This window comes from Pavona decussata, unplaced genomic scaffold, assembly GCF_977016875.1.
Source record: "Pavona decussata unplaced genomic scaffold, jaPavDecu1.1 SCAFFOLD_377, whole genome shotgun sequence".
NCBI classification, from domain to species: Eukaryota; Metazoa; Cnidaria; class Anthozoa; order Scleractinia; family Agariciidae; genus Pavona; species Pavona decussata.
In genome coordinates, this window is record NW_028145752.1 from 60,617 (window position 1) to 80,000 (window position 19,384).

Consider the following 19,384-nt stretch of genomic DNA (forward strand, 5'->3'; position numbering starts at 1 on the left):
TGCCTAATTCTGCCTCACGATGGCGTAATAAAATGTAGCATTGATGTGATTTAATGTGAATGTAGGTGATGAAGCCTTGCCGTGAAGGGCGCTTTAATAGTTGTAAGTACGTTTCGATCGAATGCAGGCCAGGCCGGTACAGTGTATGTTTTGGTGGAAAAAGCGCTTCTTTTCAGACAACTGTTCAGAGTCCCCACATGACCTGAATAAAAACTTTCCTGCGTAATGCTGTAAACTGTTGCTGTGGTTGTGAGTGCAACTGTCGAACCTTTGTAGAAAACTGAAATTTATTTATCAGAATTAATTACTAACTTTTTGTTTTCGCACAACAACAAATCAAAAGTTGATAACCACTCTAAAGAATACCCTTTACCACCCAAAGCAAAAAAGCGGAGAATTTATTCAACAACTGTAAAAAAAATTATCTGTTTAGAATAGTTTTCGGCTCCGAAATAATTTTTTTCGTTTTTTTTTTCTTTCTTTTTTTTTCACAAACGCGAAATGACACTTCAAACTATCGCAAAACCCGCAACTTGTCTGGGATTTGGTCCCCAGGCCTCTCCCGTTGCATTGTCGAGTCTCTCAGAACGATATTAGGGACTGGTAACTACTGTGTCACCACATTTGGCGCAATTTGGCAAACGTCGGCTGTTTTGGTTGAATTTGGTCGAGTTTTGAGACTTTTTCTTACGCTTCACGAATCCAAAGCGGAGATTTAAAGATAGTGGCTGGAAGAGATGATTCTGTGCTCGACATTGACTCAGGAAAAGGTGAAAATAATGGAGAATTTCGATTTGCTGACGAAGATGATTTTCCCCTACTGAAGACACAGACGAAGCAATTATGGACGATGTGGTTTGTGAATGAATACGAAAATACGTGTATATGTGACAGTGAGGTAAGAACTTTATTAAAATCCTGTTAAATAATACATGTTACCTTGTGGCTGTGTGAGCATTATATGAGCTTATATGAAGATTTTCATCTGATTTATTCGGCCTTCTAAATTCTAATTTTGAATTTCAAATAGCAATTAAACAGGTAATCTGAGTTGCATTCTCCAAAAATATAAGTCTTAATGCTTGCCTTGATATTTACCATCTTTCTCGGAGATTAATTAATATATTAGAGGTGACTGATTTTGCAAGAGAAATCAAAAGGTGATTTTTTTGTGCAGAGCTACACTGTAAGTGATTTCAAAGTACTATAAAATTTGCATAATTGTACAAAGTATGACTATACAATAACAATAACAATTATTTATTATTGAAGAAAACACTTAACAAATTGTTGCTCACAATTAGTCGGGTTATTTTGAGGTGGGCAACATTTGTAAATGTTTACAACACTTAATAAGTAAATAAAAAAGAAATGACGATAACACTTTTGTCACTGCCAGGAAAGATTAGATTTCCTAACCAAGTTTCAAAAGCTGCAATTCTTCACTTGTGAATTTTCATGTTGGCAAATTATATCCAGTTTTCGAAAGAAAAGGCTGCATGGCCTTTGCAGATTTAACAATGAAAAGAGAAAGCCTTTAGGAAGATTCAACAGCTTAAATGTGTGACAGTTGCACTAACTCATGTAAATTCACAATCACAACAAAATAATTTATTTAGTGTTCAGACCATGTGAGGACTCTGAATACCAGGTTGATATAATTATCTAGTCACGTCTGACTTGGCTGTCCATGGTGAAATCTAATTTGGCATGTTTGATTGTAAATTTGTACCATTTTTGACTCATGAATGCAGGCATGTGCAAGAACGAGTTATTGCGATCTGGGGATTTTCACTTGGTCGGCGGGTTGTTAACTTTCATGAATGCACAGTAAATGAGTTATCATAATGTAGGGAAATTTTACTCGGACATTGGTCCGAAAATTTTCCAATTTTGAGATGTTGAAAACGGTGAATCAAAAGAGGAACTTCTAAGGAATGGTTAACAGCTTTAACAGGGGAAAATCATGCATTAGCGGCAAAGTCATTTTTCTTCGATTTGTGGTTTTATCAACCTGATGAGCAGGTGGATCTCAAATCAACTTTTAATCTGCGGACTTTGGTAACGTTCAAGTGCTTCTAGGAATATAACACACAAATAATATTATTACAGGTTCTAATGTGAGTTTGTACTGAAATACTATTCTAATAGACTGATTTTTCATTTTCCGAACAGTTCTTGCAAAATGTTTGAAAAACATGCTCTGATAAATTCGCTTCAAAATTGACTTCAAATCGCTTGCAAGGTGTCTCGCGGCGAAAATTATACACTTTTGCTCTTAGGGCTACAATGCATAACAAGTTAAGACCTATCTGAGTAAATTTTTGTTTATTAAGGAAAGCTTTTTGTATATTTCCTATTTTTATTGAGGAAACTTGGCAACTAGGAATAATGTTGTGTAAACAAGGGCAGCACTAAAAGCCAGAATCAGGAAAACAGTAACTGGAAAGGAAAATCTGGAATCTGGAATCGGAAACTACAATATGAAAATAAAACATTTACTGCTAGTGAAAAAGTGAATGTTTAGTTCAAAGTAACGTCCTTGTCAAATGTAAATTTGATATTTTTCGATAGGTGACACCAGAGAATAAAACTAATTAATTAAGTCATTATTTCCTGCCAATGAAAAGTAAGTGATTCTCACGGGTTTAAAACTGATCGCCCATGAACTTAAGAAAACTAATTTCATAGTCTATAAGTCACCTCTATGTTTTGCTTTGAAACTCTATTAAGACTCTATCAAAACAAGTTGAAGCGGGGTGTCCGGAAAATAGACGAAACAAAAGAGGCAGAAGATATGCATTCACGCAACTAACCACCTCTTAATTGGAAAGTCCGCCATCTGTGCGGTGTGAAGCAATTAATGTTGTCTCCGAGTCACCTCTATGTTGTCTCTCTCTGTCCCATAGGACATTGCTTCCTTTATAAAGAGTCCTTTCATATATGCCAACAAGTGATATGAGTTTTTTATTCTGTATTTTTTACCCCAAGTCATGTGTTTCGCCATTAAATATTCCTAACCGTATTCATTATAGTTTCTGATTCTGGATTCCGGATTCCGGTTTCTGTTTTCTGGATTATGGCTTTTATAATTTTAGTGCTGCCCTGTAAACAAACACATGTCCTCGCAAGCAAATTCACCCAAGTTACGCGAGAATGGAATTTCATCTAACATTTTGAAACTTTTAGACCTTTACATGTATTTTGTTTAGTAAATTGTATTCATTGATTAGACATTCTAACTATTCTAGACTAACAGGATGCTGTTTCTTTACAACTTGCAAGTTGTGTAAATACTAATGTTTATTTATTACCAATATGCTAATTTGTTGAATTGCTGGACTAACAAGTACCGCGTTACCACGATCCTCTTCCGCATTCACGAGTTGGCTCACAGTTGATTTTTTATAGATCTATTCTTTGTGTTCCCTATGGCCTAATCATAATTAATGTCCTTGATTAATTGAATAATGTGCTCTGTTCAGTCAAGCCCTCAACCTGGAAATGACTCACAGGCCCAGTCACTTGGAAGCATGCATGTGGGGCTTATTAAGAAGCATGCTGGTTGTCTTTTTCTTCTGCTATTCTCTACATGTATAAAGAAATGTGTTCTAAACAATCATCTTTACACACTCATATCTACATGTACTGCTGTGGTTTATATTGGCAGTTAACCCACTTGTCTCATTCAAAGATAAAGAAAAAAAATGAAATTATTCTTATGATCACCTGTACTGGGTTTTTAACTAACTGCGAGCCAGTGAGGGATGCAAGCCGAGAAAACTTGTTTTATACTGTAAGTGTCATGAGTTGAGTTATCAGTCAGGTATTTTTTTATTTTACTTATTTATTTGACTTCGCCTTCAAACTTAAGACTATAAACAGAACATAACAACATGAAACAGAAAATAAACAATTACTGGGTTAAGGCAGGGTGACCACAACAGCTAGCGCCAATTACTGTGGGCCCAAAGCACTGAAAATAGCAATTAAGGTTAAGCACTCAATTGAACATGTAGGGTTAAGTGCTGACAACTTTGATTACGGTTAAGCACTCATTATATTGATGGAGTTTAAAGCATTGACTGTAGTGATAAGCATTAGCTAAAGATTAAAATAATAATGTATTTCTCTATATATGTAAGTTTAGGTTTGCCATTGCCTTGACCCACAGTTCACATGCCTCGTATATTTGTAAAACTCAACTGGACTTAAGTCTGGTATGTCCTTATGGGTACCTTCCTTTTCTTGTTTATGGCATCACCTTTAATAAAAGAGCAAGTGCTATCAGACCACAATAATTATTATGAGATTACATCACAAAGACAAATAATGCCTTTAAGAGATAAAGCTTTGTTTAGAAGAGTACAATCATGTAAGTGCATTTTGATCAAATGCTGTGGCAAAAAGACAGTCTTGGCAAGAGGATTGGTAGTAGGAAGAATTTATTGGCGGAAATTTCCAACCTCGTTCGCAGGGTCTCTCCTCTTCACGTCCCAGAGAGTGAGAGAGGGGAGACCCTGGTTGGGGCTGGTCACGTGTCTCCCAGAGAAAAATTAGACCCAGGGAGGAGTCCTTCACTTGCTATTTTTTGTCAAGATTTATTGTCCACTCCGAAACAAGACTTCCGCTTTGCTGTGCGAAGCCCACGCGAAAACTCATTCAACTGGCTATGTTTTTCAGTAGTCTTCATTTTGCGAGCCATTGTAGCATTAATCTGAAAGCTTAACAAAGTCCGTTGTCTCGAAGCGCTGTACTTTGGAAAATCACTGTTTATACATGACTAAATTAACCGTGGACAAACAGCGCCTTCCCCTTCAATTCATGGAGTTGTAATCGTGGTTTATTCTAGCTTTGAATGTGCTGATGAAAGATCAGATCTGAAGAACTAAGGAAGGAAACTTGAAAGGAATCGGGCCTATGTCTAACTGTTCTGAAAGGACATTCTGCAGCAATTACGCTGCTAACAGAGCGTTTCTTTCTGGAAAATATTTTAGCATAAGCGTAGTCGTTCGGTATTTAGCGTCGTTGGTTTGTTTACGTCCCCTTTTCTCTCGGGACGTAAACAAACCAACGATGCAAAATACTAGAGACGCGAACGACCACGCACATGCTGAAAGATTTGCAAGAAAGAAACGCTCTGTTAGCAGGGTTGCAACAACAAACAATACACAGGAAATAGCACATAAGCAGAACACTTTCGGAAGGAGGATGTACGGTATAACAACATGTAGATGGTAAATATTTCACGGATCTTTTTAATGAACAAAGAAAACACTTTTGAAATTCCGTAATCGTTGTAAAACAATAACGAAATAACCTTTGTTCCAGTTGATGGTGTTAATTTAGTCTGCGGCTACAATGGCTCCAAGATACATTTCCGGTCACGTTTGATTCTTTCCTGGCCGTCAAATGCGGCGCGGAGGATGACTCCTCGATGCACCGCTTGACCTTAACAATGCCTGACTTTCAGAGATCATGGACTTGACGACTCTAAAAGTAGATGTGGCAAAAATTCACTTTGTGGAAGTGCGTGGCCATAAAGCTCCTCGGCTACCACCAGAAGTAGTCGATTCCCTTTGCTGTAAAGATTTCGCCAATGACTTGTATCTCCAACTGCTTTACAATGTCGATAGCAGCTCACATTCACAGATTCCCTCGCTTTATATACCTTTTTAGGGGTTTCTGAATGACCACTTGCCATGACCTTTGAAACACACGCGAATTGCAAGTTGACTTGACTGGGGCATGTTTTCCCATCTCCAGTACATTTAGTATAGGCAAACTGACACTCAACCACCCCTCTCTCCAGTCATTTATTTGTAATCTCCCAGATTCTGGGAGACATGTGACCAGCCCCAACCACCGTCTCTCCTCTCTCGCTCCCTGGGACGTGAAGAGGAGAGGCCCTGGGAACGAGGTTGGGAAATTTCATGCCTTGGGAAAAATAAAGAGGTCTAGGAAAAAATGCTCAAAGCATATATTCAAGCTAATTATTGTTCTTGAATATTCAGACCTTAAAGTTTTGTGCCATTCTTACATGTACTATTAATAATTGTAATAGTTTACATGTACTTCAAATCAGTGTTTGATTTTAACTAGTCCAGTAGCTCATCTAATTAAATGTCTTTTTTCAGACTCCCAGATGGCTGTAAGGAGTATAGGACTTTCTAAACCAGTGAGTAGGATACATATTGGGCATGTATATACATGTACATACTTGTACTTTTGTCTAAAAACATTGACTACATTACTTGCAATCGGACGTTAAAATTTCGGTTGTTTAATTTTCGGACACTTTTTCCCTCATTTCGGACAATTTTTGGACAAACATTTCAGACACTGCGCTGAAACATGCCCAAAGTAAATTTACGACTAAAAAACATGAATTAGACTGAAATAAAATCTTTGAAAAGGATAGTTTTACTGTATCTTCAAGGTTTTACAGCCGGATACACCAACGAGAAAATAACACAAACCCAATCAAGCTTATGATTCAAGCAGTGTCTCAAATGCTTACCTTTCCAGTGATTAAAAGAACGACTGAGCAAAGCCGCCTAATCCGAATTCTAAACATATCATGTACATTGGCTTTGAATATGTGATGCTGTCGCCCAGAAAGTACTTTTAAAGTTTTATACTATACTGTAAAAATTTCGGACGCTTAAAAATTTCGGACGGTTTTATTTTCGGACACTTTTTTTGTCCGAAATTAAAATCGTCCGAAATTTTTTGCAAGTAATGTACTATCAAACTGTTTCTGACAATGCACTTGGGTAACCTCAGCAAGCTTCATTGATAATATACTGCATAAATTACATGTATGTAAACTGCTGAAAATCCCGGCAGCTTTATAATAATATTAATACTAACAGTGAAGAGAACTTTAACTCAGTGTTTTTAATAACTGTATTTAATATTCATTAATTAGATCATGTGAAGTATTTGTGTTTGAAAATGTCTTAGGTTATTTCTTTGACCAATCGCAATACTGGCTGTAAGTATTGATATTTAATTTACATTATTATTACCAGGAGGAAATTCAAGTTCAGATTGCAGTTTTTGCATCAAGGGCAGTTGCTGGACAAGTGTGGTACCTGCAGATTGTGATAATGAGACATGATCAAGATGATGCTACCTTTAAGGTAATTTTGTGCTTCCTGTTGGACTCATGATTTGACTAATTGTCTTATAACCAGAGGATTGAAGAGTCAGTGGTCACATTTAGATTCAGTATTGTGTTGTCGTGTTGCTTCCTTTTCACTTCACATTTAGTTTTTCTCTTCCTTAGGGAAGAATACTTCAGTTGGTTTGCAGCTCAAAGTGTTTTGTTACCCCGACAATGTTCAGTTTTAAAACAGCTGGTCCTACATGTAGTTGTTCAAAGGGTGGATAATTTTATCCACTGGATAGTTCTGGCAGATACTGTAAAATGTGTGCAAGATTTTCATGATAGTCCTACATGTATAATTTGTGAATAGTCTTAGAGTAGAAGCATATGTCAAATTTAAGAATGGGATTGCGTGGAAAACTTTGCAAAAGAATTGGTTGGAGTATATTTGCTCTGCTGGATAGCAACTTATCCAGTGGATAAAGTTATCCGTTCTTTGAACAACTGGGGCCAGGGCAGTAAATCCTGTGTTTAAGACTAGCATGCCATCTATTGTGATTTAAAGCACAAAATATTGCATTCTTGACTCCTGAATTGGGGGGCCCACTAAACATTGTGTGGTTATTGTAAGTTATAAAGACGAATTTGTGGTTTAGGACTGCTGTTGATGTGCAAGGTAATTAAGCTGAGAGGAAGTGTAAACTTGTATGGTAACCCCTGTTTTCGAATTGGTAGACTAATAAAGTTCTTTGAACAACTGGGGCCAGGGCTGTAAATCCTGTGCTTAAGACTAGCATGCCATCTATTGTGATTTAAAGCACAAGATATTGCATTCTTGACTCCTGAACAGGGTTTGAGCTAGGAATTGATCACTGGGGGACAATTTGTCTCCTTGGCTAAAATTTTGGGGGACATTTTTATTTTTAGGGGGACAGATAAATTAATTTTTATTCAACAGTTTTTTTACATTGATACAGGCAAGCCAACAAAAACTTTTTTTTTAGCTGATCCTTGTAATACAAGAACAGTGATCAACACAAACAAGAAAAGTTAAGTTATTAGTGTCAATACTTTTTTTTTCTCGTCATATTTAAACAGAGGATCAATGACTATACTTTATACTTCAAAACATTTCACAGCAGAATCTCGTCTCGGCATCCCCTTGTAAACTTCAATTCCTTTCTTAATTACTGGTAGACGTACATGTACTAATTCTTCTGTTGGTTCTAGCCCAAACATCAAAGTCCCTAACCCTAGTTTGTCAATGTTAGACTTCAGAACAGTAGCAATAGCATCTTGCATACCTTCCACACTTTGATGAGAATGATAGGTAGCATTTCCTCCCACTCGAAGATTCTTAACACTTTCGAGGCCAACTTCATCCAGAAAATTGAGTAGTGAGTCATATTTGACTGTGGTTACGTCCTCTTTGGCCAGCCAGTAGAGGGCTCTCATTCCTCTGAGGATGGCTTGCGATTGTTCTCTAAGAGCATGGCGCTGTGTGTTGCTGAATGTATCCCTCATAGCTTCTTCATTGACAGCATCCTCATGCTCTTAACAGTCTTTATGTCTTTGCAGAGTTGAGGTTCTAAAATTTGTACACCCTTCTGCCGATACAAAGGGGTTGTCTTCTTAAATTTCCGACAAAAATAGCAGAACATCGCCTCCTTTTCATAGTGCAACCATGTGTGGTCTCGCAACCAACTTTTCTGGAAAGTTCGTGATTTTCTCGGTTTCCTTTGATCCTCATCCGATTCTTCCTGATTAATTCACTGTTCTTCTTCTGTATCATTTTTCTGATTCAGTCTGGCTTCGATTTGTAGCGAAAAAGCTTTCTATTGTGAAATGTGACTCGAGAATGAACTTTGAAGGAACAACGTGCGGTAAAATATACTTTCCACATTCTGTTTAACTTGCAATCTCTGGGATCCCTTCGTGTCTGCTTCCGTTCGAGTTTTTTCCCTTAATTTTGAAGGAGACAAATTGTCCCCTTGGCCGTTTTTTTTAAGGGACAATTTCAATTGCAGTGTGGGATTGGCGCAATGGCGCGGCCCGGCTCAAACCCTGCCTGAATTGGGGGGCCCACTAAACATTGTGTGGTTATTGTAAGTTTTAAAGAAGAATTTGTGGTTTAGGACTGCTGTTGATGTTTCAAGCTAATAAGCTGATAGGAAGTATAAACGTGTATGGTAACCCCTGTTTTCGAATTGGTAGACTAATTAATAAAGTGCTTTTATTGATGAAAATTTAAGTTCTATCCATGGCCGTGGAACAATTCTTTTAGTGCGTTTTAGTCATTCTTTTAAAAATCTCTGATCAATGGGCACATACAGGACTTCACTTTTACAACATGGTAGGAAATCAAGGCAATTAATTAACAAACTGTGTAAAATTTTACAGACTATATGTCTCATGAAGTATAGAATCTTGAAGTTAAAACTATGAAATTGGTTAGAAGGAAAAGAAAATTTCGAGAGTGGGAGACTTCAATACATTAATTTGACCTGATATTCTGGTCATTTTTTATAGACTGTGAAGGATCGAGAAATTGCCAGCAAGTATCACTTGTTACAGACTTTCCCATTCAGTATCTCCTCAGACATTGCCATCTCACTGAAACATCAATGCCCTGAACATTTTAAACTTACGACTGAAAATTACCAAGTGAGTTAAATAGAATTGTGTATGTAATCACATGTACTAACTTATATTGTTATTATTTTTAGCTTTTTGTATCATTTCTAACGTTGGTGTGATGTCTAATGACCTGACGGACAAAACTGAATGTAATTGTAAACTAATGTAAATTTGCTGCAGGGTGTACAGTCAAAATATTGCATCACACAGTCATACTCTTTAGAGTTATGTTGCACCTGAGGGTGTTGGCCAGGAATGAAACAATCTTTGCCTGATGGTCACCTTGGTCAAATACTCAGCAACAGAAAATGTAGAAAATTACTTGAAGAAAAAAATTCGGCTTGCTTTTGCCCTTTCACTCTACTCTGAAGCATATAAGCCACAGCAGCCCACTGACGGTTCGTTTCTGCAACCAAGACTCTTGTGGGAAACAACAACAATGATGTTTATTAACAAATAACAGCTGGTGATAGGTAGATTTTGACTGATTTTCAAAATTAGTTACTGTATTTCCTACATTTCTATCAACAGGAGGTTGACTATACCATCATTCAAAATCTCTTGCATGGTTTTTGGTTTGTGATTGAGTTCCATTTGGAACACTTGGGCAGTGAAGCCGACCAGTTTGTGGGTAATGTCTGTGTGGAACCCAAAAATTTCCCTTTGGATGTAGAATGTCCAATAAACAAGAAATTCAATCTTGGCATCTCAGAAGAGTTTGAGTTGAAGGTAAGTTATTGGTAAAAGTGATTGATGAGTGATGTGAATGGCTGTATATCATTTTAGAGGTGTAGGGCCATAGTGTTTAGTGTGTTGGTCAGTGGTTCAAGGCTGAGCATCTGCTGATCTGAAGTCTTCTAAGACCAGAAACTGAATTTTGGAAAAATTGAAATCCAGAGGTCCCTGGTTTAAAGTCCTGCTCTGGATGTTAGCTGGAGTTGTTCCTCAGTAGCTCCAAGTTTAACTCATTCGCCAGGCTTGTAAATAACCAGGTGATGGACCTGCCTCCTTCCAGTTGGGATTTGTTGATCATGTTACTGTTCAATTAAATTTAGATCATTATTTCTTTGTGAACGTTTAATGCTCAGCCTCACTGGAGCACTTGTGCTATAATCGCAATCTGCTACCCAGAGTCCTCAGGCTTTTTGGTCAGCAGGTGGGCACCAGGAGAGACTCTGGGGACATCGAAAAAATTCAAATTTTTTGATTGTCTTTTTTCCTTAACGGTTTCCATTGTTTTACCGTAGAAATCCTGCGGTAATAAAATTCGATGTCCCCAGAGTCTCTCCTGGTGACTAACCGCTTGCCAAAGAGCCTGAGGACTCTGGGTACGATGATTGCTATAATCACTGCTGAGGGTAATTAAAACAGTTTATTACTGTTGTTGTTGTTGTTGTTGTTATTATTATTATTGTTATTATTATTATTATTTTAACAGCACTATTTTACACTGCTAAAAAGAAAAAGAAGAATTAAAACCAAACATTTTCGATTGATCAAGCTATCTTCAGTGTAAAAAGACTGTCCGCTACATGCACATTTTACAGTATGTGCTTCAGGTGATTCCTTATGGGAACAGTTTAGCTATCGTAAGAATGGACTTGTTTGTTCACACTGGGGCTCCAATTTGTTGGATCATTAAGCCTTCAATTATTCTGCGCTTGTGAAAAGATTTTGCCCTACAAAGGATTCACTAACTAAATGAATGGGTTGGATTCTCACGTACATGTAGAGCTGGAGTTGGTGGTTTCAAATCTTGGTGTAAGCACCAACAAGGGTCTTTAACCCATTTCAGTCTTACAGTACATGTAGTACTGTTTTCTTTGCCATTTTTGTATGTGTGATGTACCATTTGAAGGGCTGGGAGCATAACCGACTTATGTCGAATTTCAGCCCGTTTTTCGATGTAGCTCGGATTTGTGCAAACTTTTGCATGTGAACCGCAATTCGATTGAAAACCATTGTCCAGTATTTTTTCACGCCGCTTTGTGTTTCGTATTAATGCCATTGAGAAATTTTACCATCTTGTAAAGATATATCGGTAACATTATAGACACTGGATGACCAAAAGGACAATGCACTGAGGATTAAATACTTGTATTCAATATACACTCGTTGTCTTTGAAACACGGCACACGAAAGCGGTGTTTTTCGCGGGAGCAACAAAAAGAATGCTGTCACGCTTTTATTTGAGTCTGTTACAAACTACTACGTACGTGACAGGAATGTCCAAAATGTAAACAGTTACATCCTCCAAGAGAAAATGTGTCCATTTCCTGGCGTAAAATCCAGCTTTGTCCCGTTTGTCGACATATCACTCTTCATAACGCAAAATACTAGCATTCTACACGATTAACAGGAAGACATGTAGCCATTTCAACGATTAACAACGATTAACAACGATTAACGGCAGTTCTATTAAAAAGGTAAAGACTATCTATTCTTTTTTACCAGCAGTCGGTGTTAACCGTTGAAAATCTATGTTAATCGTACTTTCATTGAATCATTGCTTTGAAATTGTCAAGTTAATCGTTACATACCGAATTTCAAGCCTGGCAAACCACAACTAAGGCTTGCAAAACACCTTGCACATGGCGGGATTTGTCTCTGATGCTCCCGCGGGATTTGATAATCGATTTGAAAAATTCATCACGGCACAGTCATCACTACCAAGGAGGGATTCTTTGGACAACATTTCCACCAGTTCCTGTGAACTGCATTCCTCAATTTCATAACTTTTCAAAAGATCCATAGATGTCGGTGCGTTTACAAACTTCACCAAACAAAAGTGAAACCAACTAGCCAGTACGATACGCAAGTTGTTTATCCCGACTGCCTTGATCTATTTTGGGCTTGTTACAACCCGCAAAAGCAAACCATGATATCATCTCAAACGTTACTTATAGAAACAACAACTGGTGCGACTAAACATGGCTCGTGGACAGTGGAAACTTTTAGCCTACCGATAATTTGGAAGACGAGTCTGACGTGGACAAAACCTATCAAAAATTTGCCTTCCAAGCGCGTTCACTTGTAGACAAGCAAACTATCAAATACCCCTCCCCCTCCCCCGGACTCAATGTTGTCTTTTGGGTCACGAACAGTTTCCAGGCAAGCATCACTTCCCACATCAACATTGCATAAGGGGGAGGGAGGAAGGGAGAAGTAACTGTTGTAGAATTATGAAGGGAGAAACAGTAAGTGAGTGGTTTTTTGGCTGTCTGTGTTCGGTTCTCGATGCATAGGGGGAGGGGGTGTGAGGGAGATTAGTAAGCAAGTGGTTTTTGTTCTGTTTGTGTTTGGTTTTCTCAAGGAGTTTTGTCCACGATTGTAAAACCGCGAAATGCTTTCCAAACCAGGGAGAGCCAAAATTCGGACAAATCCGTGCGAAATCGAAAGCCATGCTAAAATTCGACATAAGTCGGTTATGCCCTCAGACCTTCATTTAAAAGGTCTTCATGAGTGAAATTTGTTTCTCATGTCAAGATAACTGAAGGAAGTCAGGTCTTTGACAGAAATACATGTAGTTCCAAACGTCAAAGTGAAAAATTACAAAATTTCACTGATCATTTCATGGGATAGATCTACCCCCAAATTGTAGCTTAATTTGCAGTTTTTAATGCATAGAAAGTTCTGTCCAGGAGATATTGTCAGAGTCTGTAAGTGCATCAAATTGAAACATTTGAAAAATTGTAGAAGTGGTAAACCACATCATAGATACCAGGGGATACTATTTTTTTCTTTAACCCTTTCCCGCCCAAAAGTGCCATATGGCACAAGACGCAATAATGAGCACAATATTTGGTCAATTTGTGTGAAATTTGCACAACCAAAAGATCTTGGAAAGATCTACAAATTGAAGGCATAAAATCATGCCCCCCTCCTATATGAGACTTCATTTACCACCCCTCAAACTTTTGGATTTTCTTTTCCTTTGTACGTTAAGGGTCCAGCTGATATCTGACAACAAGCAATTGACTGAGAGCTGTACATTAAGCTATAGTTTAGGGGGATACCCAGTATATACAACGAATAGGGAAATTTTCAATGTTTTTCTTCTTTCGTTTTGGAGTTTTCTCACTCTAATATGTGACCTCCTCCATCTCTGTTGGTGTGATTTATAGCACACCCCAGAAAATACCTTTTAAATGGTATATGACATGTGGTCTCCCAGTTCATAGTTAGCAATTTAGAAAAATTTGACATTTCCCTCGGGCAGGAAAGGCTAGTGGGTTACCGGCAGGAGAGGGTTAACCCTATAAGTTGTTTGTCATGCCAACCGCAGGGGATGCGTCCCCCATCATGCCAAACAATGTGGTCGTGTTTTTGTTTTGTCTGCTTATTTATTGAACGTGGAATGGTAATATTGATGGTTGATATCCCTTTGACACTAAGCCAATTAAAACCCTGTAATTACATTATCCAATGATCCAGTTTTTAGTAATGATTATTATACAATGTGGTATTTCCTTAGCAGACTGATTCATCATCTCCTCGGAGCTGTGACCCTGCTAACTGGGATCCCCTTGAGTCTGGTATGCCCAGCAGGAAGGACACCACACTGTCCAGTGCAAGCAGTGGGGTCAGCAGTGGCTCCCCACTCAGCCACTCTCCTGCTGCCAGCCGATCATCAAACTCCAGTTTGTCACCTAGGCAACAGTCCCCTGTGGAGTGGCAACATGGTGTCATCTGGGGAAACTTTGTAGATGGCAACAATGCTCTGCCCCCACTCCCAGACACTGCACCAATATGGGGACCTTACCATGAAAACGAGGTACATGTAGGCTTGTTTGTAGAAAATTAGTCCTTAAGAAGCGCCTTGGTGGCTAAATAGAGCTTTTACAGTGCATAACATAATAACATTGACATTGCTGAAACAGATGTTATTTTCTGGTTTGTAAAACTCAAATCACTTGAACTGATGACCCAAAATCCCAGAAAATGGCATCTTCGCAAAGTGTTAAATTTAAAAATTTCTCTTAGTGCGGATGTGTGGGGAGGGTGTTTCGAGACATCCCTATGGGCTAGCACATTAATCTTTTAGTGCTCAAAACTGGTGGTTGTTTTGTTTCTAGATCTGCAGCTCCTGATCAACATACTACATTGCTGATTATGGCTGCCAGTTGCACTTTCTTATGGAGAATTTATCACTGCTTTTTTGAGCCCAAACAAATATTACCAGTTTTCCTTGTTGTTAACCCATTAGTATAACATGCCATGTATGGCTATTTTAGTCCTTAGCATGACCAAGTTTGACTGTACACACCTGTATGTATTTTAACTTCATCAATAAGACATAATGGCCTTTGCTTTGTTTTTGACTGATTGTCAATTACTTCTGAGTTATCGCCTTAACTACAAAATGAAATTCAGTAAACCTGTAGTGAAGCAATCAAGTAATATTTTATGATTGTTTGTCTCCATTTAGGTTTGCAAGCTCTGGCCACCATATGTTGACTTGGATGACTTTTCCAGGTAGGAAAAAGGTCCTCTTAGTAGTATGGCGGTATTATTGTGTGATTCCAAAAAAACACTTAAATTAGATGGGTGGTTATTGTGTCATGTGGTACATGTACCATTCATTCCTCTTCAATGCTTCCTTGAATTCTTGTGTATTCCAGCCGTTTCATCTCGCAACATTAGGGACCTTCACATCAGAGTAAGAGTACGAGATTGAGTACAAGTATGACTTTCAAATTTCAGACTAATCACATTCCCCAGAACTGTTACTAATTCCGGTAGTTCACTAACACATAAGGAGGTCCAAGAAACAAGATTAACGGGACACTAGATTTCAAAAGTCGTAGGTGTAGTAAAATCGGAAGGTCCCTATTCTCTATCAGGAGAAAGTGACCAGAATTTCTTCTGCAGTGTGCAATACGCATTTTAAGGTTAATTTGATTTGAAGATGTACATGTTCACATTAGCTTGTACATGTATAGAACAGAAATGCTTAGGCCTTTTTCTCTCATTGAGGTTGTTTGTAAAATCCTTCAATTTGGGTGAATTTGCTGAATATCACAAATCGAACATTTCATGCTAGTCAGTACTGCTCAGCACTTTATAGTTTTGTCCACAGAAACTACCTTTAAGCATATAACACAAAGTGCTCAATAGCAATAACTTTACAACAGCACAAGTTACCCTCTTCAAGTTAACTGCGGTAGCTCATATAGGATGGGATAAATGAATGAATGAATGAATGAATGAATGAATGAATGAATGAATAATTAAACAAATGGGAATTTCAGGGGAAATGCTGAGAGTGGCTATTCTGTCCATTGTTTCCTGATCTAATTGGAATCTGAAAACGTTGGTCTTTATGAAGGGCGGAAAACCCTAGGAGCAAGGGAAACAACTAGCAACAAACTCAACCCACATATGGTGTCAACTCTGGGAATCAAACCCGAGCCACACTGGTGGAAGGCGAGTGTTCTCACCATTGGGCCATCCATGTCCCCCCTTTATGTTACCTGCAAAAGGTGCTAAGTGCTTGTTTATATTTGTTAGGAAAGAAGGCCAAATAAATAAAAATGAGCAGTATGCTCAGACTCTTCAGGAGTTGGAGCGTGGAAGCCCCCCAGATGCAATACTTGGTAGTGAGCTGTTACAGACGCGTGAGACTGGAGACCAAGGGAATGAGCAGAGCTGGTTGGCACAGGTAAGATGGTTGACTGCTACATGTTCAAAAACTGCTTGTTTTATGCTTCATTTTCCGGTGGTGAAAACATCAATTTAAAATGTCAGAGTGGTGTTTCTAGTCTGCTATGTCTTCATCCCTATCTGAACAACTATTGATACACTTTAGTACTGCTTGATTCAAATGAATAGTCATGATCATAAGGGCTTCCTCCAGGGGATCAAAAGTTAGAAGCATTGTGTACAGCATAATGAAAAGGGTCTCAGGACAGTCCTGCTCAGTAGCTTTCATCTCAGTCACAGTGGTCACACTTCAGGGACTCATCCAAAAACTCAAAAGTTAGAACCACCGTGTACAGGTTGATAAACATCAATGTTAGTTTTTGATCTCACTGCCCGCGTTGGTTTTGACGATTTTCAGTTCGGTTTGACAGTTGACTGTCTGCTTCGAGTCTTGATTCGCGACTCGATCCTGCATTCGCATGCGATTCTCGACTCTATCCTTTATACTCGATACTCATGCGATCCATTTCTTACAGGACGCCTCCCATCACGGCCTTACTATTGACAGCCTCGAAAGCCAAGCTGAGAAAAAGAAGAAAACGAAGGAGGAACACAGGCGGCTGCTTCAGGAGCGTAGAAGCCTCCTGCAGCAGCAGGATAGGGAAAAACAGGAAAGAGATGATCGCAAACTTGCCGAGGAACTGGCCTACAATGACCTCAAGGCCGCGCGCCAGGCTGCCGGGTTTGTTTCCTGACCCCAGGTGCATTATGAAGCCATACCCCAGTGTGATCTCCCGGGGGCCCCCATGAGGCTGGGGGGCTTCAGTAGCCAGGCCGGAAGTGACATCTCTGGAGAGCTCGATGCATTCAGCGGGCTAAGCAGCTTCTGTGGGTCTTGGGCGTCCCCATTGGCTAATAATGATGAGGTCATCGATGCATCAAAGATGACATCAGGCAATGGGGACATTCGGGTGCAGGAGTAAAGTGACGACACCACTGTTCATTAAGCAGTCTTTTGTGTAACTGATTATTGGTCAAAGCGTGTTTCTGTGTCCCATAGGCTAGATCAGGAAATCCAACCGAGTGGTTAAGTACGGGGTTTTTTGTTTTAGGCGTTTTATCGCTTTTTTTTTTTTTTTACCGTGTGTTTGATTAGGGCCAGTCTGACTGGATGTGTTTGACTTTCGTGTTGCAATTTTTTTAAAAATTTCATTTTCAGTGTCGGCCAGTGGTGTAGGCTTTCAATGAAAAATCTGTTCAGGTTTTTCAGGAAAATGAACGCTTCGGTCTAAATTTAATCTTTTGAGAAGGATCGTGTGAGATTTTTTTTTCTCTTTGTAGACTGCGATAAAAAAAAAAAAAAAAAAAATCAGCCTTTTGGCTTCTCACGTCAAGGGAAACATACCCTAGCTTTGCGTTGAGTTCATGTTTAAGATGTGACACGGCTAGGTCATCAGGTGTGCACGTGATCAATATTAAATGGAGTGACAAGCATTAGAACAAAAAACAAAACGTTACATGACGCTCCATCGAGTCTTAATTTCCAAAAAATTATGTTTGATGTGAATCAATTTGACAAGTTTTTTGGCTATTGGCTGTTGAAATGTTAGCCATTTGTGGATTCTCTTAATAGAGTTTTACAAATTCGGGGGGAAAAAGTCACTGAAAATGGAAATCATTTGTCATTTTTAATTGTTGTGATGTGAGTTTTTCTCCTTGAGAGCCTCGCAGGTGCAAAAGTAGGAATTTGTTGTTCGAAGTCGTATACAGTGAAAGCATATTTGCTATAGTGTTGAAAGAGTTAAGATATAAATTTTTGACGAAAGTTTTTCAAACGTTTTGTCGTTGAAGAATTTACTGGCCTCCAATCGAATTTGTGGTTTAGTCACTGTAACACAGTGCAACAGTAGTATGGCGTCTTCGTGCTTAGTTCTTCATTTGTTTGTCACGCAATGCTTCAGAAGCGTTTCGTGACAAAGGAAAGAACCTCGCGAAGGAGACCAGCAGTAGTATTCAATTTTGTAGGCGAAATATTTATGACTCTTAACTGACTTAAGACATTCCTTTGTTCTTTCAAGAATTATTAGCAATCCCGTGACTAACGTGGTTTTATATATATCGTGATAAAATTGTTGTGATTTGACCACTTGACAATTTTTCGTGTCGTATTTAAGAATGGATGTGTTTCGTTTTTTAGATTGAATTGGAATATTAAGCGAACAAGGCTGTAAAATAGAATTGTGAAGTTATATTTTTGGCTAGGTCAGCGATAAACTCAAACGATGCTTAGTTGTGTTAAATGTAATTATGGTGATTTAATCAAGTTACTTGCATTGCATTTTCGTTAGGAACGTTATTCAAGGTTGTCCAATTTTTGGTTTTGCTTTACGATATTATCGCTTTGTTTTTGTTTGTTTTTTTGATGTTTTTGTATTCGTGTTTGTCACTGTTTCAAGTAAATTCAATGTTTGTTTGTTAATTTTTTTTTTTTTTTTTTTCGGTGAAATTTAATTTTGTTAGAAATAGGTTTTTAGCTTTATTCAATAGTTTACAAGAAAACATAATTTTTACTCAGGGTATATGCAACTCCTTGTCGAAAAGACCAATTATTTTGTATCTCTACGTAGAATACCATTGGTTTCTATTGGAGCATTTAGGCCAGAACAATCTTCCATCTAAAAATTAAGTGACCCGCAATGCTCAAATGTGTGTTCATATTTCATCATCAGCGGTTTGAATTTTTTTAATCTTTAAGAAAAATATCTGAGTGCTGGCGTATATAAATGTCTCCGCTCTTTTCTGTGTGTATGAAGGGAGCGGGTTTTTTTTAATTCTAAAAGGCGATTTATCAGCGATATTTAGCCGATAAAAATATGTGTAAAATATTACAATCTACAGAGGTGAATAGATCGAGAAATTTTGGCGCCAAAAAAAGACTTGGCGCCACATGCCACTTTTCGCGGCATTCTGTATTTGGGCAACTCGTCATTTGCT

General features: G+C 38.4%; 1 protein-coding gene across 3 annotated transcripts in view; it reads left to right on the top strand.

Annotated features, from left to right (window-relative positions):
• The first annotated feature begins 631 nt into the window (after positions 1-631).
• The window catches only part of LOC146452155 (uncharacterized), a 19,070-nt gene continuing 317 nt past the window's right edge, over positions 632-19,384 (top strand). Inside the window, exons 1-9 of one of the 3 annotated variants that reach the window (XM_085098152.1) lie at positions 632-898; positions 6,138-6,178; positions 7,035-7,145; positions 9,641-9,775; positions 10,280-10,477; positions 14,223-14,522; positions 15,177-15,223; positions 16,259-16,409; positions 16,927-19,384. The exon at positions 16,927-19,384 is cut by the window's right edge and continues 317 nt beyond it. In XM_085098152.1, the coding sequence (XP_084954278.1) occupies positions 6,146-6,178; positions 7,035-7,145; positions 9,641-9,775; positions 10,280-10,477; positions 14,223-14,522; positions 15,177-15,223; positions 16,259-16,409; positions 16,927-17,145 (1,194 nt within the window). In that variant the 5' untranslated portion in view covers positions 632-898; positions 6,138-6,145 and the 3' untranslated portion in view covers positions 17,146-19,384. The remainder of the gene's footprint in view (positions 899-6,137; positions 6,179-7,034; positions 7,146-9,640; positions 9,776-10,279; positions 10,478-14,222; positions 14,523-15,176; positions 15,224-16,258; positions 16,410-16,926) is intronic. The other 2 variants (XM_085098153.1, XM_085098154.1) reach the window with 2 other exon arrangements.